General features: G+C 44.2%; 1 protein-coding gene across 1 annotated transcript in view; it reads right to left on the reverse strand.

Moving 5' to 3' along the window:
• Positions 1-389: 389 nt before the first annotated feature.
• Positions 390-22,920, reverse strand: part of LOC109906945 (zinc finger protein 208) — a 52,099-nt gene continuing 29,568 nt past the window's right edge. Inside the window, exons 3-4 of the mRNA XM_031802694.1 lie at positions 9,838-9,903; positions 390-9,617 (exon numbers count right to left, since the gene is read on the reverse strand). Coding sequence (XP_031658554.1) covers positions 1,364-9,568 — 8,205 coding nt within the window. The 5' untranslated portion in view covers positions 9,569-9,617; positions 9,838-9,903 and the 3' untranslated portion in view covers positions 390-1,363. The remainder of the gene's footprint in view (positions 9,618-9,837; positions 9,904-22,920) is intronic.

Consider the following 22,920-nt stretch of genomic DNA (forward strand, 5'->3'; position numbering starts at 1 on the left):
GAAGCATTGGCATGGACATTGGCCAGCATCCCTGTGGAACACTTTTGACACATTGTAGTCCATGCCCTAGAAAATTGAGGCTGTTCTGATGGCAAACGTAATATTAGGAAGGTATTTTGTATACTCAGTTTTATGTAGCATGGGCATGGCACAATTGATTTTGCCTTTTCAAATTTCCAAAAGATGAATGTAGTGTAAAAGCACTATCAAATTTGGAAAATCAAATTAAGTCAACAAAAAAGTATATATATATATATATAACCAATGCATGAGCATATATTACTTTGCTTGTGACAACTACAGTTTCAAGATCCTCTTACTTTATAATCAAAAAGACAATAATAAACTCTGTTAAAATGAAGTTATCAATAAGAATCCAACAACAGATGACCAGTTGACTGGTTTATTTTGTTTATTAATGTGATTGAAACACCATTCATACAAAAGTAACACCCAATAAGGAAAAAATGTCAACAAATGTTGCCCTTGAACTACTACATCCAAAACACATATTTAAGGCATTTGAATGAATGATAGAATGTTTCTGAACACAGGGAAAATTAATAGCTTACAACAATGGTAAATTTCATGTCAAATACTTAAAATGGTTACGATCATGTCATATTTACATAATATACACAATGCTGTGGTTTTGAATTTGGAAAGTTTAGAAGGGCTACATGGATCATACATGGCTAAAAGTATCCCACGTCATTATTAAAGTCTAAGTGATAATATGTTTAGAAGGTTAGGCAGAGTAATAGATTAGCAAGCAGAACAAAAAAACTTTAACAAACAACCGGGTCAATATGGATTCCTAAAACTGTCAGTGACAGCCCATTATACTTTATCATTGTTAGGAATTCATTCCATGGTCAAAAGCTTACATATAAGTAAACTGAAACTTTTGTAATCGCATTCAGGGCACATAAGACTACTAACTATATACAATTGAATATGGAGGCTGTTACAAATTAGTGCTCTATGGAAAGGTAATAGTATCAATGAACTGCAGTTCTGACCAGATATAAAATGTTAAAATAGGAGGAAATCTGTAAATATAATCTAAACCTTTCCACGAACCAGGTTTTAGGCCAAACATTTGAAAAGACATGGGGTAAAAACACAGTTAAGCATCTTGTGAGCCAATCAAAAACGTTAAACGATTAAGATGGAAGTGTGAACACAAAATTGCTTGATGACTGCAAACAGCACCAGAAAAAGAACACAATTCTATGACATTACTGAGTTCATTGGATAATTGAACACAATCAGTGAGGCAGGAGGTCGTTTCTATGTCCATTGTCCAACTCGTCTTTTTACATTTAGTTAGTGGGAGGATTTTGAGGGTGGGGAAAAAGACTTATGGTCCAGCAGCATGAGTCTTTTGATGTTCCTCTAGAAGATGTGGGAAAGCAAACGCTTTGTCACACTCTGTGCATTCATATACAACTTGTCCAACATGACTTTCTTGATGCTGCCTGAGAAGAGACAGTCGACTGAATGATTTATAGCACATGTCACAACGGTGGTCTCCTCCAGATTCCTGTTCTGTGTGCACTTTCATATGCAATGACAGGTCGTGTGCCGAGGTTAATGTTTTGGGGCAAACTGAGCACTTGTACTGGCTCTCACTGTCTGTGGCTTTGTATGTCGGGTGGGCTCGTTCAGTGCCAAATTTATGTTGTCTTCGCTCGTGGTCTCTGAGATATCTCTTCAGAGCAAAGGTCTTTCCACAAGACTGGCACTTGAATGGCCGTTCATTGTGATGCTCTTTGTTTAGATGCTGCTGGAGACTACCGCGAGAAGAGAATCGCATTAAGCAGACAGTACAATTAAAGAAGTCCTCCCCAACATCCACCTCTTCCTCCATTGACTTTCTATTAGACAGATGTGGGAGTTCATGGGCTGTCACAGCACGTTGCCGACGTGCACAGTGGTGGTGGGGAAAATCACTGCCCAAGAAGCTCTGATCGCACTCTGTGCACTTGTATTGTGTTGCAGCAGTCAGATGGCTTCGCTCATGTTCAGCAAGCTTGCTTTTGGTGGGAAATGTCAACTTACAAACACTGCAAGCAAACGTGTTCTCAGAGTGTATGGAAAGGTGACTTGCCAATTCTATGGCATGAGCAAACATGTGAGAGCAAATTGGGCATTTGTAAATGGTTCTCTTCTCTGAAACAGTTTCCCAAGCATTTGTCACTGAGCCTCCTTTCAGAGCTTCTGCAGCAGCCTCATCGTCACCGTGTTCATTTAAATGACTGACAAAATTGTGACGGTAGTTGAAACTCATGTGGCATTGATTGCACCGATACACGTACGATTGTGGTATTTGGTAGTGACTGAGCTCGTGCTTGTTTAAGTGAGATGCATGCAAGAAATGCTTATTACATTCTTGGCATGAATAAGGTCGCTCTCTGGCAGCCAGGCACCCATGCTCAGACAGTTGTTCGGGTTCTTTGAAACGTTCATCGCAAACCCCACAACGATATTGAAGGTGCTTCATTGTAGAGGAAGAGGCAGTAGAAGAGGAGGATGCAGTCTTCTCTGGAGGAAGTAAAGGTGGTGGAACATCCTCTGTCTCAATGTGGATTTTCCGGTGCTCTGCCCGACTCATCTTGCAGGAGAATGTGCGATCACATATATCACAAGGGAAATTGTCATCGCGGTGGGTGCCCATGTGCTCTGCCAGCTGCGAGGGCCCTGTGAAGCTGAGCGGGCACTTGGAACAACGGTGTTGACGGCTCTTTCCATGAGTATGCTTGTGTTTGCGTAAGGCAAAGAGTGAGACAAAACCTCTGCCACATATTTGACACTGATACTCAGACTTGTGGCTCCGAAGGTGCTGTTGCAGTTGCCCTGCCTGGAAAAAACACTTGCCACATTCTGCACACTCATGAGGTTTTTCACCGAGGTGACAGCGTTGGTGATCCTCAAGGCTTTCTGATGTGGTGAACGTTTTCCCACAGACATGGCAGGGGAAGTAGTCTGCAGAGTCAGAGTCATTGTCCTCATTAGCATCATTTTCATCTTCATCATTACTTCCTCCATCCACATCAACTTCCATGTCAAATTCCTCTTGCACTGCTGTCTCCTTTTCCTTCATGTGGATAACAACATCCATGTTCTTATGGGTTTGATGCTTCATCCTAATATGTTTAACAAGTGAACTTCTGATTGAATAGTTCTTGTTACAGACATGGCATGTATAAATTAGTTCTTTTGAATGAGCTTGGCTTTGATGGTTTTCTAAAGATTGACTGGTCCAAAACCGTTGTTGACACTCTTTGCAGACAAATGGTCTATTTGAGTCATGACAAGTTCTATGGATGTCAAGGTCAGAAGGGCAGGGGAAAGTCTGTGGACATTGTGGGCAAGAAAATATCTTCTCATTCCAGTGGCCTCTCATATGCCTTGCTAGGTCTGAAGGATTAGCAAACGTCTTACCACAAGGCTGACAGAATTTCTTTTTTCTTTCTAGCTCCTCGCGCCCATGGTCCTCTAAATGGCTGATGAGCAGAAGCCCATCTGTGAAACTTCTATCACATTCTGAGCACTGGTACTTGTTGCCTGGGACTTGTTGACCACTATTTCTTCTATCATTGGAAGATCTTCCTTTGCCTTGATTTCCAGAGGCATTCTGTAGTGTTATATCCTTCATGTCATCTTTGCAGGAGAAATTAGTCTGCAAAACCCCAGTGCCTGTTGTTTTGGAACCTTGGTTGAAGACTAGGACACTCTCTTTAAGAGTAGGATCCATCTCTGAAGTAATTACAAAGTCAGTGTGAACTTCTACTTTCGTGACCTTTACAAGTCTACATTTCCTTACATGTGTCCGACATAAGTTTTTGTTCCAAAAGCCTTTATTGCATTTCTTGCAGTTGAATGGGTACTGTCCTAAATGTGTACGCATGTGTCTGGCAAATCCACCCTTATTTCCAAAGTTGATGTTGCACTGTGGACACTTAATGAGTTTGTTCATATCATTATTTCGATCACTGTCTTGATCAAACATGAGATTGTTATCACTATTCTGCCGAGTGTCACCATATCCTTCATCCAAAGACTCCTCTTTTATGTTCACCATAGTAGACAACTGCTCCTGTAGAGGTGAAGCCTGATTTGTTGGAGCGTCTCGATGCGTGTTGAGAAAGTGTTGCTGGAGCTGAGAGAACAACAAGAAGCGGGCACTGCAATTAGCACAGGAGAACCCTTTTGGTGGACTGCCAGCAGTGGACTCAGTTCGACTATGGGCAGGTGATTTACATTTGACAACACATGTCAGTTGATGGTTCTCGAGTTCATCTTGCGAAAATACGTCACCACATCTGTCACAAAGCACTCTGTCAAGATGTTCCCCTTTGCACCTGTTCAAATGGCGCTGCAGGTAGTCCCTACGGATAAATCTCTCACCACAATTAGAACATCCAAAAGGTTTCTCCCCTGTATGCAAGCGGGTGTGCACCCTCAATTGCTCACCACTTTTGAAAAGACGAGGGCAAAAAGTACATTTGAATTTGCGTTTGTCTTTATATTGCAGCTGGATCCTCTGTAGAAGTCGGTTTGTCTCTCTTGATGGTGGGCTTGTAACATTTAGCTTTTCTGAATGCTTTGTTTTTGCATAAATTCTTTGACATGCACCAATGTTTATATGTCTCTTAAGTGATTTTTCATGAGTAAATGAACTGACAGTTCTTATAGCATGTGACATGGCAATATGTCGGGCCATAATGCTGTGAGTGGGGAAGCTCTTTGAACATATGCTGCAGTCAAACCCTTGTTGCTTTCCTGAATCGGTAATGTTCAGGTTATTTTGCCAGCCCATTCCAACATCTGACAGACTAATTTTGGCAATGCGAACCTCTAAACGTTGTCTTTTCCCTTTGCAGCGACTCTGGTGCAGTTTTAGATGATCATGTCTGGAGAAACAGCTGTCACAGGCCTTACAGCGATATGGCTTTACCTCTGTGTGCGTTAGGATGTGCCGCCTTAAGTTTCGGGATTTCATGAAGATTTTTGTGCAGATATTGCACTTATATTCACCAAGGCTGGCGCTTGGTGGCTTTTGCCGATTAACACCATCACAGAAAGCTTCATGCTGTAAGCATCGTGACTGGATTCCATAGCTGTGACCACAGTGCATGCATGGATATGATCTTTCTCCAGTGTGTGACCCAATATGTCTCAGGAGAAAACTTCTGTACTTGAACTTGCTTGGACAGTGGGGGCATTTGTGCTGCAACTTTTCCCTGCTACTGGTCCCAATTTCTATGGTGTTGTTTTGCAAGGGCTTGGCAGAGTTGCAAGTCTTCTCATGGAAATTACGATTATCACTCCTTGTAAAGTACTTTCCACAATTCCTGCAAGGATGGACGTTTGAGTTGCCAGAAAAGCTGGTGTTTTTTTGCAAGGGCTTTACAGAGTGGCAAATCCTCTCATGGACATCTCGATTATAATCCCTTGAAAACTTCCTCCCACAATTCCTACAAGGATGCCAGACAGTGCTCACTGGCTCTATAGATTTTATGTTTGAACCATTGCAAAGTCTTTCATGTAACTTGCGCCTTTGTCTGTAACATTTACCACATTTTGGACAGGGGGTTACTGTATTTTGCATGTGGCCATTGTGGTGCAGTAATAAACGGGGCAATTTTTCAAATTCCCGAGGACAGTATGAACATTTGTATACTTTCCTTATTCTTGTCACCAAAGATTTTGATGAGACTTCTTCACTTTCTTTAATAGTGGGCAGTTCTTGCTTGCTTTGTGGACCTGGACACTTTTCTTGGTGCAACTGGAGATACTCTTTTCGACGAAAAGGTTCTCCACAACTCTGACAAGAAAATGGTTTCTCCCCTGTATGAATGCGTATATGGCGTACCAAAGATGTGCGGGAAGAGAAGAGGCGTTTACAAAACGGACACTGACTTGTAGAGGACTCCGATACATGGTTTAGGCAGTGACTACTCAGTTCTGTGCCACTGTGAAAGACCTCTGGGCATAGGGGGCACCCTAACTTTTCTTCCTCTTCCTGCTCTTTGAGTGGTGGCAAAGACTCAAGCGGCTTTGAGGGGTGCCTCTGTTTTTTCTCTTTGAGTGGCTGCTCTTGCTGAAGTTTGTGATGTGATGCCATATGTCGAAGAAGATACACTGGGTACTGGAACTGCGATGGGCAGTCTGGGCACTGAAGCATGCCCTTTTTGATGTGAGATTGCCTGTGTTGAATCAAGTCCCCAATGGTAGGAAGTATCTTCTTGCAAACAGTACACTGTATCCTTCGCTGGTGCACTTTTTTGTGAGCGACAAGATGGATTTCTTTCCCAAAACGTTTTCCACATTCCAGGCAGCGATATGGTTTGTCACCCATGTGCATACTACAGATGTGTTTCTTCAGGGAATATGAAGTGTTGAACCATTTTCCACAGAAGAGACAGGAAAAGGGCTGGCTGCTGGCTTCACTGGAGAGTGGACCGTCTTTGGGCTCCTCAATACTAGCCTTGGACTTGTTAGAAATGGGAACTAGGCTTGAATACCTGAACTTGATCTTTTTTCCAGTGTTTTCAAACAACTTATGTTTCCTCATGTGTCTGTACTTTCCAGAAGAATAAGCAAAAACGGCCGGACAGTAGTTGCATTTGAGACCTGGCTCATTTCGATTCAGTGCCGTTTTCAGTGGCGGCTTTTGTGTTTCTTTCTGGGCCATGTTTTCCTGGCGTTCAGCTTTGGTCCTTGAAGTCCCATTGTGTATATATTCCTTGAGGCACACCAGTCTTATGTGTCTATGTCGGTTAGATGCATTACTAAAGGTTGTGGTGCAGAAAGGGCATCGAAATTTCATTTCAACTTTCCCCGAGCTTCCCTGTGTAAAGTCTTTAATGCACTGCTCGCGCAAATGGCGGGACCGGTTGTAGGAATATTTGAAAAGGCGTGGGCAAAGAGGGCACTTGAATTTCTCATTCGTCTCAGCTCCTTTGCATCTTTTCTTGTGCCTGCTAAAATTGCTTGAATAATTGAATGTCATCAGGCATTTCTGACACTTATATGACCGGTATGTGTTCTGACACTTAGGCCGAACATTATATGACCTAGTTTTTGTATGGTGTACATTGTATCCGTGCTTGTAGAGTTTTGCACTGCTTGCAAAGCGTTTCCCACAAAGACGACAAACATGCTCCTTGCAAATGTCCACTAGTTTCACAAAACAATCTGGAAGATTGGCAAAGGGGCTGTCTGGTGGGAGGACATATGGATGTACAGTTCCCTTTTTGTAAACGCTGATACGTGGGGTTGTTTGAATCTGTTTAACAGGAACTTGTGAACTTCGACGCCGGCATTTCTTTTCAAGTAAATGTCTGTTCAGACTACGGCGTTGTGAAAAGTTAGAGCCACACCTATGACACGTGTGTTCAGTTCTACCCGAGTGGCTCTGCACATGCTTGTTGTAGTCACACAGTCTGTAAAATGTCTGTGTGCAGTATCTACATTTGTGAAAAGCATGCCCGGTTGATTCTCTCTTCTGGGGTTTCATATTAGAAGAGAGTTGTGCATTTTCATCAATAATACCACACTGATGTTTCTTGGCTAGTGAATCACATGTCAAGTAAGTACCACAGGTCTGACAGAAATTGAATTTGTTCTCAGAGTGGTTACAATGGTGGTGCTCAATTAGATGGTCTATACTTTGTGTGGCCTGTTGGCATGCTGCACACTGATAAGCCCCATCTGTGTCATTTTTTAGTTTGAAGTTCCTGAGCAGTACAATAGGGTGCATGCTTTTCTTCATATGCAGTGATGATTTCAACGGAGCTGCTTGGTCCTCAAAATCCCTCTCGTCTTCAATGTTATTAACGGTTGAATCTCCTCTCTCCTGGTTCAACCCAGTTGAATCAATAGACCCGGTGTCCCCCCCTTCCAGATTGCCCTCGGTGCCACGCATACAATCTTCTCTTGACAATGGTTCACAGTAGCATTCACTTAGCACTGGGGGTTCTTGCTCATCATCTGCCGTGAATATTTTATGAAATGTCTCTCTTGTGTTTTCTAGACCAGCTCTCACAAGGTTTGGTGGCTCGATATGGCGCATTAGGTTCTGTTGGGATGCCTGGTCCTTTTCCAAACAAGACGATACATTTGACTCATCCATAGGTCTTAGCCACTCATTTTCAATACAGGACTTTTGTTCAATTCCAAAGTTGTTCAGACCTAAACAACGCTCCAAAAAATCAAAGCTACTGTGATCCTCTTTCCCTCCACTTGCACGAATGGAATCACTCGCACTTTCCTCATAGGTTGAGTTTGTACTTTGAGTGCCACTACCAACGATCTCCTGAAATCTAGTTTTCAATGATTGATTTTCAGGGAATTCCAAACAAGACTCAAACGTTTGATTGCTACCCCCTAGGCCTAATCCACAAATGACAGAGGAACTTTTGCAATTTTCGTGACCAGCAACCTTTAAAGAGTCCTTTTCCTTAACTGAATCCCGATATTCAAGGGTACAGGTATTATCATTCAGCTTGTTATCAGAATCTTGAGCGTTGGATGCATTGATACCCTGCGAGTCCATAGTTCCTTGGGATAATGAATGCCCCTCTTTCTCTTTAAATCTCTCTCTTACAATGGTTCCTTCATTTTGGCCCTCTAGGTTGCTGACATTTGAGTACCGATCATCTTCCTCCATGCAACCCTCTTCTGCATTCTGTGCTTCATCATCCAGTTCCTCGTTTCTCTCATTCACTGAGGCAGTCTGGCTTTCTTCGGCACCCAAGGAAGAATCTGTGTGTTGACCATCTTGCTCCATGCAAGTCTCCTCATCTTTCCCATGTGTTTCTCCATCCAGATGATCCTTTTCTCCCTCGTCCTCTGAAACAGATAGGCTTTCTGGAGCACCGGAGGTCTCCGAGTAGTTATTCTCTCGCATGAATGTCTCCTTTTCCTTCTCCGGTGGTTCATCTTGATCCTCTTCTACCTCACTCTCTGAAGTAGACATGCTTTCTGGGCTCTTCCATGCACATTCATTTTCCTTCTTGTAATCTGCAACTAGTGGAGTATCATTTGAACCATGTTTTAACATTTCACAAGAAGGCCCTGTCCTATCAACATCGGACTCTGAGCAGCTACTAACATCTGAGTAGTCCTCCGGAATGGAAGGGTTCAATAAGTCACATTCTTGTTTAAGATCATGGGTGTTTAGGTCTGCACCTGAAGTTGAGAGGCAATTACTTGAACTGGCTGCTCTAGCTGGGGTAAAGAAGCTGTTGCTTGTGTGGTTAAACTGACCTTCATGATGTACTGGTTGACCCTCATCTTGCCAAACGACGTCATCATAGTATTTCTGTTGTACAAAATCAGAACTAGTATTGGAATTTGAGAAAAAGTTTGAACTCAAGTTCAAGTCCGAGGAAATGTTCTCTGGCGAAACCACGGTGTTGGAAAGGTCATTATGCTCAATGAGGCTTTCAAGGTTGTGCGCCAAACTATCTTCAGAATCCGAAGGCACATTCAAAGTCCTTGAATCCGACGACAATGGCGGAAGGTTACGAAAACAAGTATTAAATCCTTGAGCCATGCTCGACCTCCACAGGGGACCTGGGACCACTGTTTTCCAACACCCAATCCTGAAAGATAACAAATATACATGACAGATAGTGTCCAATATTCAATGATATCACATACAGTTAATTCAAATATCTTGGTAAAAGTGGGTATTGGTGATCAAATGTTAGCTGTACAAGGAGAGTACACCATATCAAGATTAAGGCAAATGTCTACATTCGTTGGGCTACATTTCTTGTCACGTTTGTCTCTGCATGCAAAACAATTAGACCAAATACTCACCACCTGCTTTAGCATGTGTGCATGGGTTCCAGGTTGATGTGGGTAAGGCTACATTTACCCATGAAGCTAGAAAATAAAAAGGTAATCAAATTTTATCTTCTAAATATTTTATGTTGATAGAAAATAACACCGTCAGGGCGTCACTACATTCAACCATTTCTGAATGGGCTAATGCCATTGGAACAGAGCTTGCAGAGGTGCATGAGTTAAAATACAAAAGGATTTCAAATTAAAACTACTCTTGCTCAGTACAGGCATTGCTTTGAATAGTGGGACAAGTGGTGGCTGCAAAAGGATTGTCCTGATGTTTATTTGCCCACAGTTTGCAGACATTTTCCTTGGTGGAGGTAGGATATTCAATTGAAATCAAATCAAATTTTATTTGTCACATACACATGGTTAGCAGATGTTAATGCGAGTGTAGCGAAATGCTTGTGCTTCTAGTTCCGACAATGCAGTAATAACGAACAAGTAATCTAACTAACAATTCCAAAAAAACTGTCTTATACACAGTGTAAGGGGATAAGGAATATGTACATAAGGATATATGAATGAGTGATGGTACAAAGCAGCATAGGCAAGATACAGTAGATTATATCGAGTACAGTATAACATATGAGATGAGTATGTAAACAAAGTGGCATAGTTAAAGTGGCTAGTGATACATGTATTACATAAGGATGCAGTCGATGATATAGAGTACAGTATCTACGTATGCATATGAGATTAATAATGTAGGGTAAGTAACATTACATAAGGTAGCATTGTTTAAAGTGGCTAGTGATATATTTACATAATTTCCCATCAATTCCCATTATTAAAGTGGCTGGAGTTGAGTCAGTGTCATTGACAGTGTGTTGGCAGCAGCCACTCAATGTTAGTGGTGGCTGTTTAACAGTCTGATGGCCTTGAGATAGAAGCTGTTTTTCAGTCTCTCGGTCCCAGCTTTGATGCACCTGTACTGACCTCGCCTTCTGGATGACAGCGGGGTGAACAGGCAGTGGCTCGGGTGGTTGATGTCCTTGATGATCTTTATGGCCTTCCTGTAGCATCGGGTGGTGTAGGTGTCCTGGAGGGCAGGTAGTTTGCCCCCGGTGATGCGTTGTGCAGACCTCACTACCCTCTGGATAGCCTTACGGTTGAGGGCGGTGCAGTTGCCATACCAGGCGGTGATACACCCCACCAGGATGCTCTCGATTGTGCATCTGTAGAAGTTTGTGAGTGCTTTTGGTGACAAGCCGAATTTCTTCAGCCTCCTGAGGTTGAAGAGGCGCTGCTGCGCCTTCTTCACGATGCTGTCTGTGTGAGTGGACCAATTCAGTTTGTCTGTGATGTGTATGCCAAGGAACTTAAAACTTGCTACCCTCTCCACTACTGTTCCATCGATGTGGATAGGGGGGTGTTCCCTCTGCTGTTTCCTGAAGTCCACAATCATCTCCTTAGTTTTGTTGACGTTGAGTGTGAGGTTATTTTCCTGACACCACACTCCGAGGGCCCTCACCTCCTCCCTGTAGGCCGTCTCGTCGTTGTTGGTAATCAAGCCTACCACTGTTGTGTCGTCCGCAAACTTGATGATTGAGTTGGAGGCGTGCGTGGCCACGCAGTCGTGGGTAAACAGGGAGTACAGGAGAGGGCTCAGAACGCACCCTTGTGGGGCCCCAGTGTTGAGGATCAGAGGGGTGGAGATGTTGTTGCCTACCCTCACCACCTGGGGGCGGCCCGTCAGGAAGTCCAGTACCCAGTTGCACAGGGCGGGGTCGAGACCCAGGGTCTCGAGCTTGATGACGAGCTTGGAGGGTACTATGGTGTTGAATGCCGAGCTGTAGTCGATGAACAGCATTCTCACATAGGTATTCCTCTTGTCCAGATGGGTTAGGGCAGTGTGGTTGAGATTGCATCGTCTGTGGACCTATTTGGGCGGTAAGCAAATTGGAGTGGGTCTAGGGTGTCAGGTAGGGTGGAGGTGATATGGTCCTTGACTAGTCTCTCAAAGCACTTCATGATGACGGATGTGAGTGCTACGGGGCGGTAGTCGTTTAGCTCAGTTACCTTAGCTTTCTTGGGAACAGGAACAATGGTGGCCCTCTTGAAGCATGTGGGAACAGAAGACTGGTATAGGGATTGATTGAATATGTCCGTAAACACACCGGCCAGCTGGTCTGCGCATGCTCTGAGGGCGCGGCTGGGGATGCCGTCTGGGCCTGCAGCCTTGCGAGGGTTAACACGTTTAAATGTCTTACTCACCTCGGCTGCAGTGAAGGAGAGACCGCATGTTTTCGTTGCAGGCCGTGTCAGTGGCACAGTATTGTCCTCAAAGCGGGCAAAAAAGTTATTTAGTCTGCCTGGGAGCAAGACATCCTGGTCCGTGACTGGGCTGGATTTCTTCCTGTAGTCCGTGATTGACTGTAGACCCTGCCACATGCCTCTTGTGCCTGAGCCGTTGAATTGAGATTCTACTTTGTCTCTGTACTGGCGCTTAGCTTGTTTGATAGCCTTGCGGAGGGAATAGCTGCACTGTTTGTATTCGGTCATGTTACCAGACACCTTGCCCTGATTAAAAGCAGTGGTTCGCGCTTTCAGTTTCACACGAATGCTGCCATCAATCCACGGTTTCTGGTTAGGGAATGTTTTAATCGTTGCTATGGGAACGACATCTTCAACGCACGTTCTAATGAACTCGCACACCGAATCAGCGTATTCGTCAATGTTGTTATCTGACGCAATACGAAACATCTCCCAGTCCACGTGATGGAAGCAGTCTTGGAGTGTGGAGTCAGCTTGGTCGGACCAGCGTTGGACAGACCTCAGCGTGGGAGCCTCGTTTTAGTTTCTGTCTGTAGGCAGGGATCAACAAAATGGAGTCGTGGTCAGCTTTTCCGAAAGGGGGGCGGGGCAGGGCCTTATATGCGTCGCGGAAGTTAGAGTAACAATGATCCAAGGTCTTTCCACCCCTGGTTGTGCAATCGATATGCTGATAAAATTTAGGGAGTCTTGTTTTCAGATTAGCCTTGTTAAAATCCCCAGCTACAATGAATGCAGCCTCCGGATAAATTGTTTCCAGTTTGCAGAGAGTTAAATAAAGTTCGTTCAGAGCCATCGATGTGTCTGCTTGGGGGGGGATATATACGGCTGTGATTATAATCGAAGAGAATTCTCTTGGCAGATAATGCGGTCTACATTTGATTGTGAGGAATTCTAAATCAGGTGAACAGAAGGATTTGAGTTCCTGTATGTTTCTTTCATCACACCATGTCACGTTGGCCATAAGGCATACGCCCCCACCCCTCTTCTTACCAGAAAGATGTTTGTTTCTGTCGGCGCGATGCGTGGAGAAACCCGTTGGCTGCACCACTTCGGATAGCGTCTCTCCGGTGAGCCACGTTTCCGTGAAGCGTGGCTCACAGTCTCTGATGTCCCTCTGGAATGCTACCCTTGCTCGGATTTCATCAACCTTGTTGTCAAGAGACTGGACATTGGCAAGAAGAATGCTAGGGAGTGGTGCACGGTGTGCCCGTCTCCGGAGTCTGACCAGAAGACCGCCTCGTTTCCCTCTCTTTCGGAGTCGTTTTTTTGGGTCGCTGCATAGGATCCGCTCCGTTGTACTGTTTGTAAGGCAGAACACAGGATCCGCGTCGCGAAAAACATATTCTTGGTCGTACTGATGGTGAGTTGACGCTGATCTTATATTCAGTAGTTCTTCTCGACTGTATGTAATGAAACCTAAGATGACCTGGGGTACTAATGTAAGAAATAACACGTAAAAAAACAAAAAACTGCATAGTTTCCTAGGAACGCGAAGCGAGGCGGCCATCTCTGTCGGCGCCGGAAGTATGTAGAAGAATTTGTGGAGCCCTGTACCCAAGCTGTACTTTGCCTACCTGATTATGCATCCACCATAGTTGTTGGAACTGTGCTGGAAAGGACAATGTGAAAATAAGATATCTAAGCCAGCGCAGTACAGTCTTGGTTGGCACGGTAGAGAAAGGGGTATTAGACTACACCGTCATAGCTGAGAGATCGCTCTAGTAAGGACTAAGAGCAGTAGTAAGACAGCAATGTCCAGAAGCAACCCAAAAGCTACAGTGCATTCAGAAAGTATTCAGACCTCCTCCCCGTTCCCACATTTTGTTACGTTACAGCCTTATTCTAAAATGGATTAAATCATTTCCCCTTTAAAATCTACACACAATACCCCATAATGACAAAGCAAAAACAGGTTGAGTCAATTTTGCAAATGTATAAAAAATAAATAAACAGAAAATACCCTATTTACATAAGTAATCAGACCCTTCACTATGAGACTCAAAATTGAGCTCAGGTGCATCTGTTTCCATTGAATATCCTTGAGATGTTTCTACAACTTGATTGGAGTCCACCTGTGGTAAATTCAATTAACTGGACATGATTTGGAAAGGCACACACCTGTCTATATAAAAAGGTCCCAAAGTTGACCGTGCATGTCAGAGAAAAAACCAAGCCATGATGTTCAAGGAATTGTCCGTAGAGCGCCGAGACAGGATTGTATCGAGGGACAGCATTGAAGGTCTCCAAGAGAAGAATTAAGAATGGCGCCGGAGGAGGTGGCTGCCGTTTTACAGTCCCCTAACCAAATAGTACTATTGTGTGTTTTTTCACATTATTTGTAACTTATTTTGTACATAATGTTTCTGCCACTGTCTCTTATGAACGAAAATAGCTTCTAGAAATCAGGACAGCTATTACTCACCCCGTACTGGAAGCTTTTTTTCTTTAACGAGTCGGACGCAAAGGATTTACTCCAGACACCCGACAAGGCCCTCAACCCCGTCATTCGAGAACGAGACAGAGATATCGGGGAAGTAGTTGGGGTGCCTTGTAAGGACCCGATGGCGACTGGGTAATCTGCCTTGACCACCAGTCCTATTAACCAACGTACAATCACTGGAAAATAAAATAGAACTACAATCACGTATATCCTACCAATGGGATGTTAAAAACATTCACTGAGTCGTGGCTGAACGACGACATGAATAACAAAGCTGGCCGGTTTTACGCTTTTTCGGCAGGATAGAACAACTGCCCCCGGTAAGACATGGGGTGGTGGTCTGTGTAGATTTGTAAACAACAGCTGGTGCAATAAGTCTAAGGAAGTCTCAAGGTTTTGCTCGCCTAAGGTAGAGTATCTTATGATAAGCTGTAGACCACATTATTTCCCAAGAGAGTTTTTCCATCTATATTCTTCGTAGCGGTCTATTTACCACCACATACCGATGCTGGGACTTGGACCGCACTCAATGACAAGTATACCGCCATAAGCCTGGCGGCCGGGGACTTTAATGCAGGAAAACTCAAATCAGTTTGACCTAATTTCTCACAGCATGTTAAAACCTCTCTGGGATATGTGGGACAGTAGAGTCTCACTTGGCCAAAAGCCAGAGACAATGCAGAGCGCCAAATTCAAATAAATTCCTATAAAAATCTAACTTTCATGAAATCACACATGTAAGACACCAAATTAAAGCTACACATGTTGTGAATCCAGCCAACATGTCAGATTTCAAAAAGGCTTTTCGGCGAAAGCAAACACTGCTATTATCTGAGGATAGCACCTCCGTAAACAAAAGAGAGAAAACATATTTCAACCCTGCAGGCGCGACACAAAACACAGAAATAAAAATATAAATCATGCTTATTTCCCCCATCAAAATGCAAACCAATTTCTAACATTTTTGACATGCGTTTTTCTGGATTTTTGTTGTTGTTATTCTGTCTCTCACTGTTCAAATAAACCTACCATTAAAATTATAGTCTGATCATTTCTTTGTCAGTGGGCAAACGTACAAAATCAGCAGGGGATCAAATACTTTTTCCCCTCACTGTACATACCAACCAGAAGCCATGGATTATAGGCAACATCCACACTGAGGTAAAGGGTAGAGCTGCCGCATTCACCTGGAAGCTTATAAGAAATCCCCCTATGCCCTTCGATGAACCATCAAACAGGCAAAGTGTAAATATAGGACTAAGATTGAAACGTACTACACCTGTTCTGACGCTCATTGGATGTGGCAGGGCTGGCCAACTATTAACGACTACAAGTGGAAGCACACAGTGACACAAGCCTACCAAACGAGCTAAATTACTTTATGCTTGCTTCGAGGCGAGTAAACACTGAAACATCCATGAGAGCATCAGCTCTTCCGGACGACTGTGTGATCACACTCTAAGTAGCCAATGTGAGTAGGACTTTTAAAACAGGTCAACATTCACAAGGCCGCAGAGCCAGACGGATTACCAGGATGTGTACTGAAAGCATTCGCTGACCAACTGGCAAGCGTCTTCATTGACATGTTTAACCTCTCCCTGTCCGAGTCTGTAATACCAACATGTTTCAAGCAGACCACCATAGTCCCTGTACCCAAGAAAACTAAGGTAACTTGCCGAAATGAGTACGGACCCGTAGCACTCACGTCTGTAGCCATGAAGTGCTTTGAAAGGCTGGTCATGGCTCACATCAACACCATTATCTCAGAAACCCTAGACCCACTCCAATTTGCATACCGCCCCAACAGATCCACAGATGATGCAATCTCTATTGCACTACACACTGCCCCTTCCCACCTGGACAACAGCATCCTAGACTGGTTGCATCACTGCCTGGTATGGCAACTGCTCGGCCTCCGCCGTACGGCCCAGTACATCACTGGGGCCAAGCTTCCGGCCATCCAGGACTTCTATTCCAGGCGGTGTCAGAGGAAGGCCCTAAAAATTGTCAGACTCCAGCCCCCCTCGTTATAGACTGCTGTCTATGTTACCGCACGGCAAGCGGTACCAGAGAGCCAAGTCGACATCCAAAACAGCTTCTACCCCAAGCCATAAGAGTCCTGAACAGCTAATCAAATGGCTTCCCGGAAGACTTGCATTGCCCCCGTGAAAGAGTGGCCAGAGAGAAGCCATTCCTCAGTGAAAGGCAAATGACAGCCCGCTTAGTTCGCAAAAAGGCACCTAAAGGTCTCTCAGACCATGAAAAATAAGATTCTCTGGTCTGATGAAACCAAGACTGAACTCTTTGGCCTGAATGTGATGAGGAGGATCCCACGAGTTATCCATCCTTTGGACACCTGAGAAAGCTTCACTCATTGCGTCAAAGTGTCATTTCCGGTCACAACTTGCAGACTTGTTTTACGTGCTGCTGTGCATTTTGTTGCTAACCTTACTTTGCTACCTGACAACTTTACAGTTTTCCTTACCGTTTATATATTTGAAATTTTTCCCCTCGCTCTACTTTTTTTTTCATTCAACTTTTTTCACTCCGGACGCTTTATCTGGACGTGGTTTGTCAGGACCTTGAACTAAGTAGTAATATTAACTTGATGCCTTCTAAATGCAGTCGCTGTACTATTAATATACAGGAGAGCGATTGCCTTACGGTGAGGATAGCTGTGCTGCAAGCCCAGCTTCAGACGCAATCGTTAGGCAAGGGTCATTTCAGTGAAGGAAAGGATGAAACAGCGTCTGTACCACCAGTAAGTACAGATAGTAGCATAAATCCCCTCGCACAGTCCCTGCAGCCGGACAGCTTTCTCATGGCTTCTGGAGGGAAATGCTGTAGGAATGCTCAACCGGTGTCACTCATTCAGCCGACAGAAACATTCAACCGGTTCTCCCCATTAAGCAGCGAGTCAGAGTCAGAGGCTGAGCCTTCTCTGGTCTCTACTCCTCCCGTTAAGGAGTCTGAGATGCCGAAGCCTCCCACCATTAGCTCTGACAAGTTGAAACCCCTAGTCATTGGCGACTCCATTACCTGCAGTATTAGACTTAAAACGAATCATCCAGCAATCATACACGGTTTACCAGGGGGCAGGGCTACCGACATTAAGGCTGATCTGAAGATGCCAGTTTTAGCTTTTGCCAGCACCGAGTGTAGAGAGTATAGGGATATTGTTATCCATGTCGGCACCAACGATGTTAGGATGAAACAGTCAGAGGTCACAAAGCGCAACATATCTTCAGCTAGTAAGATGTGTCGGCATCGAGTAATTGTCTCTGGCCCCCTCCCAGTTAGGGGGAGTGATGAGCACTACAGCAGTCTCACAACTCAATCGAGCGGTTTAAAACTTTTCTGCCCCTCTCAAAAGATAGAATTTGTAGATAATTGGCCCTATTTCTGGGACTCACCCACAAACAGGACCAAGCCTGGCCTGTTGAGGAGTGACGGACTCCATCCTAGCTGGAGGGGTGCTCTCATCTTATCTACGAACATAGACAGGGCTCTAACTCCCCTAGCTCCACAATGAGATAGGGTTCAGGCCAGCCAGCAGGCTGTTAGCCAGCCAGCCAACCTGCCATCTTAGTGGAATCTGCCACTAGACTAGTCAGTGTAGTCAGCTCAGCTATCCCCATTGAGACTGTGTCTGTGCCTCGACCTAGGTTGGGCAAAACTAAACATGGCGGTGTTCGCCTGAGCAATCTCACTGGAATAAAGACCTCCTCCATTCCTGCCATTATTGAAAGAGATTGTGATACCTTACATGTAAAAATAGGGCTACTTAATGTTAGATCCCTCACTTCCAAGGCAGTTATAGTCACTGATCATAATCTTGATGTGATTGGCCTGACTGAAACATGGCTTAAGCCTGATTAATTTACTGTGTTAAATGAGGCCTCACCTCCTGGTTACACGAGTGGCCATATCCCGGCACATCCCGCAAAGGAAGAGGTGTTGCTAACATTTATGATGGCAAATTTCAATTTACACAAAAAAAAACGGACGTTTGTGTCTTTTGAGCTTCTAGTCATGAAATCTACACAGCCCACTCAATCACTTATTATAGCTACTGTTTACAGGCCTCCTGGGCCGTATACAGTGTTCCTCACCGAGTTCCCTGAATTCCTATCGGACCTTGTAGTCATGGCAGATAATATTCACATTTTTGGTGACTAATATTCACATGGAAAAGTCCACAGACCCACTCCAAAAGGCTTTCGGCGCCATCATCGACTGAGTGGGTTTTGTCCAACATGTCTCTGGACCTACTCACTGCCACAGTCATACTCTGGACCTAGTATTGTCTAGTGGAATAAATGTTGTGGATCTTAATGTTTTTCCTCATAATCCTGGACTATCGAGCCACCATTTTATTACGTTTGCAATCGCAACAAATAATCTGCTCAAAGCCCAACCAAAGATCATCAAAAGTCGTGCTATAAATTCTTGGTCAACCCAAAGATTCCTAGATGCCCTTCCAGACTCCCTCCGCCTACCCAAGGACATCAGAGTAATAAAATCAGTTAACCACCTAACTGAGGAACTCAATTTAACCTTGCGCAATACCCTAGATGCAGTCGCACTCCTAAAAACATTTGTCACAAGAAACTAGCTCCCTGGTATACAGAAAATACCCGAGCTCTGAAGCAAGCTTCCAGAAAATTGGAACGGAAATGGTGCCACACCAAACTGGAAGTCTATCGACTAGCTTGGAAAGACAGTACCGTGCAGTATTGAAAAGCCCTCACTGCTGCTCGTTCATCCTATTTTTCCAACTTAATTGAAGAAAATAAGAACAATCCAAAATGTATTTTTGATACTGTCGCAAAGCTAACTCAAATTCAGCATTCCCCAAGAGAGGATGGCTTTCACTTCAGCAGTGACATTTTCATGAACTTCTTTGAAGAAAAGATCATGATCATTAGAAAGCAAATGACAGACTCCTCTTTAAATCTGCGTATTCCTCCAAAGATCAGTTGTCCTGAGTCTGCACAACTCTTCCAGGACCTAGGATCAGGTGAGACACTCAAGTGTTTTAGTACTAGATATCTTTTAACACAACAATGAAAATAATCATGGCCTCTAAACCTGCAACCTATTCCAATTAAATTACTGAAAGAGCTGCTTCCTGTATTTGGCCCTCCTATGTTGAACATAATAAACGCCTCTCTATCCACCGGATGTGTTCCAAACTCACTGAAAGTGGTAGCAATAAAGCCTCTCTTGAAAAAGCCAAATATTGACCCCCCCCCCCAAAAAAAAACCTCATTCCTCTCAAAGAAAATTGAAAAAGATGCCTTCCTGAAGACAAACAAAATGTATATGAAACGCTTCAGGTCAGGTTTTAGACCCCACCATAGCACTGAGACTGCACTTGTGAAGGTGGTAAATAACCTTTTAATAGCGTCAGACCGAGGCTCGGCATCTGTCCTCGTGCTCCCAGACCTTAGTGCTGCTTTTGATACCATCGATCCTCACATTCTTTTGGAGAGATTGGAAACCCAAATTGGTCTACACGGACAAGTTCTGGCCTGGTTTAGATCTTATCTGTCGGAAAGATATCAGTTTGTCTCTGTGAATGGTTTGTCCTCTGACAAATCAACTGTAAATTTCGGTGTTCCTCAAGGTTCCGTTTTAGGACCACTATTGTTTTCCACTATATATTTTACCTCTTGGTGATGTCATTCGGAAAGACAATGTTAACTTTCACTGCTATGCAGATGAGACACAGCTGTACATTTCGACGAAACATGGTGAAGCCCCAAAATTGCCCTCGCTGAAAGCCTGTGTTTCAGACACAAGGAAGTGGATGGCTGCAAATGTTCTACTAATTAAACTCAGACAAAACAGAGATGCTTGTTCTAGGTCCCAAGAAACAAAGAGATCTTCTGTTGAATCTGACAATTAATCTTAATGGTTGTACAGTCGTCTCAAATAAAACTGTGAAGGACCTCGGCGTTACTCTGGACCCTAATCTCTCTTTTGACGAACATATCAAGACTGTTTCAAGGACAGCTTTTTTCCATCTACTTAACATTGCAAAAAATCAGAAACTGTCTGTCCAGAAATGCAGACAAATTAATCCATGCTTTTGTTACTTCTAGGTTAGACTACTGCAATGCTCTACTTTCCGGCTATCCGGATAAAGAACTAAATAAACTTCAGTTAGTGCTAAACACGGCTGCTAGAATCTTGAACCAAAGAATTTGAACATATTACTCCAGTGCTAGCTTCTCCACACTGACATCCTGTTAAGGGAAGGGCTGATTTCAAGGTTTTACTGCGAAACTGCAAAGCATTACATGGGCTTGCTCCTACTCATCTTTCCGATTTGGTCCTGCCATACATAACGACACGTACGCTACAGTCACAAGACGCAGGACTCCTAACGGCCCCTAGAATTTCTAAGCAAACAGCTGGAGCAAGCCCATGTAAGGCTTTGTCCTATAGAGCTCCATTTTTATGGAAAGGTCTGCCTACCCATGTGAGAGACGCAGACTACGTCTCAACTTTTAAGTCTTTATTGAAGACTCATCTCTTCAGTAGGTCCTATGATTGAGTGTGGTCTGGCCCAGGAGTGTGAAGGTGAACGGAAAGGCACTGGAGCAACGAATCTCCCTTGCTGTCTCTGCCTGGCCGGTTCCCCTCTCTCCACGGGGATTCTCTGCCTCTAACCCTATTACAGGGGCTGAGTCATTGGCTTTAGTGGTGCTCTTCCATGCCGTCCCTAGGACGGGTGTGTCACTTGAGTGGGTTGAGTCACTGACATGATCTTCCTGTCTGGGTTGGCGCCCCCCTTGGGTTGTGCTGTGGCGGAGATCTTTGTGGGCTATACTCGGCCTTGTCTCAGGATGGTAAATTGGTGGTTGAAGATATTCCTCTAGTGGTGTGGGGGCTGTGCTTTGGCAAAGTGGCTGGGGTTATATCCTGCCTGTTTGGCCCTGTCTGGGGGTATCGTCGGACGGGGCCACAGTGTCTCCCGACCCCTCCTGTCTCAGCCTCCAGTATTTATGCCTCAGAGGTTTATGTACCGGGGGTCTAGGGTCAGTCTGTTATATCTGGAGTATTCCTTGTCTTATCCGGTGTCCTGTGTGAATTTAAGTATGCTCTCTAATTCTTTCTTTCCCTCTCTCAGAGGACCGGAGCCCTAGGACCATGCCTCAGGACTACCTGGCCTGATGACTCCCTTCTGTCCCCAGTCCAGCTGGCCGTGCTGCTGCTCCAGTTTCAACTGTTCTGCCTGCGGCTATGGAATCCTGACCTATTTACCGGACGTGCTACCTCTCCCAGACCTGCTGTTTTCAACTCTAGAGACAGCAGGAGCGGTAGAGATACTCTGAACAGTCGGCTATGAAAAGCCAACTGCCATTTACTCCTGAGGTGCTGACCTGTTGCACCCTCGACCATCACTGTGATTATTATTATTTGACCCTGCTGGTCATCTATAAACATTTTAACATCTTGGCCATGTTCTGTTATAATCTCCACCTGGCACAGCCAGAAGAGGAATAGCAACCCCTCATAGCCTGGTTCCTCTCTAGGTTTCTTCGTAGGTTCTGGCCTTCCTAGGGAGTTTTGGGTGAAGGTTCACCTTCCAACAGGACAACAACCCTAAGCACACAGCCAAGACAAAGCAGGAGTGGCTTCGGGTCAAGTCTCTGAATTTCCTTGAGTGGCCCAGCCAGAGCCCGGACTTGAACTTGATCGAACATCTCTGGAGAGACCTGAAAATAGCTGTGCAGTGACACTCCCTTTCCAACCTGACAGAGCTTGAGAGGATCTGCAGAGAGAAATGGGAAAACTTCACAAATAAAGGTGTGACAATCTTGTAGTGTCATACCCAAGAAGACTTGAGGCTGTAATCACTGCCAAAGGAGATTAAACAAATGTATTTTGTAACTTTATTTCACCTTTATTTAACTAGGTAGGCTTGTTGAGAACAAGTTCTCATTTGCAACTGTGACCTGGCCAAGATAAAGCAAAGCAGTTCGACACATACCACAGAGTTACGCATGGTATAAAACAAACATACAATCAATAATACAGTAGAAAAAATCTATATACAGCATGTGCAAATGAGGTAGGATAAGAGAGATAAGGCAATAAATAGGCCATGGTGGCAAAGTAATTACAATATAGCAATTAATAAACACTGGAATTGTAGGATGTGCAGAAGATGAATGTGCAAGTAGAGATACTGGGGTGCAAAGGAGCAAGATAAATAAATAAATACATTATGGGGATGAGGTAGATTGGAAGGGCCATTTACAGATGAGCTATGTACAGGTGAAGTGATCTGTGAGCTGTTCTGACAGCTGGTGCTTAAAGCTAGTTGG

This window comes from Oncorhynchus kisutch, linkage group LG2 (assembly GCF_002021735.2).
Source record: "Oncorhynchus kisutch isolate 150728-3 linkage group LG2, Okis_V2, whole genome shotgun sequence".
NCBI classification, from domain to species: domain Eukaryota; kingdom Metazoa; phylum Chordata; class Actinopteri; order Salmoniformes; family Salmonidae; genus Oncorhynchus; species Oncorhynchus kisutch.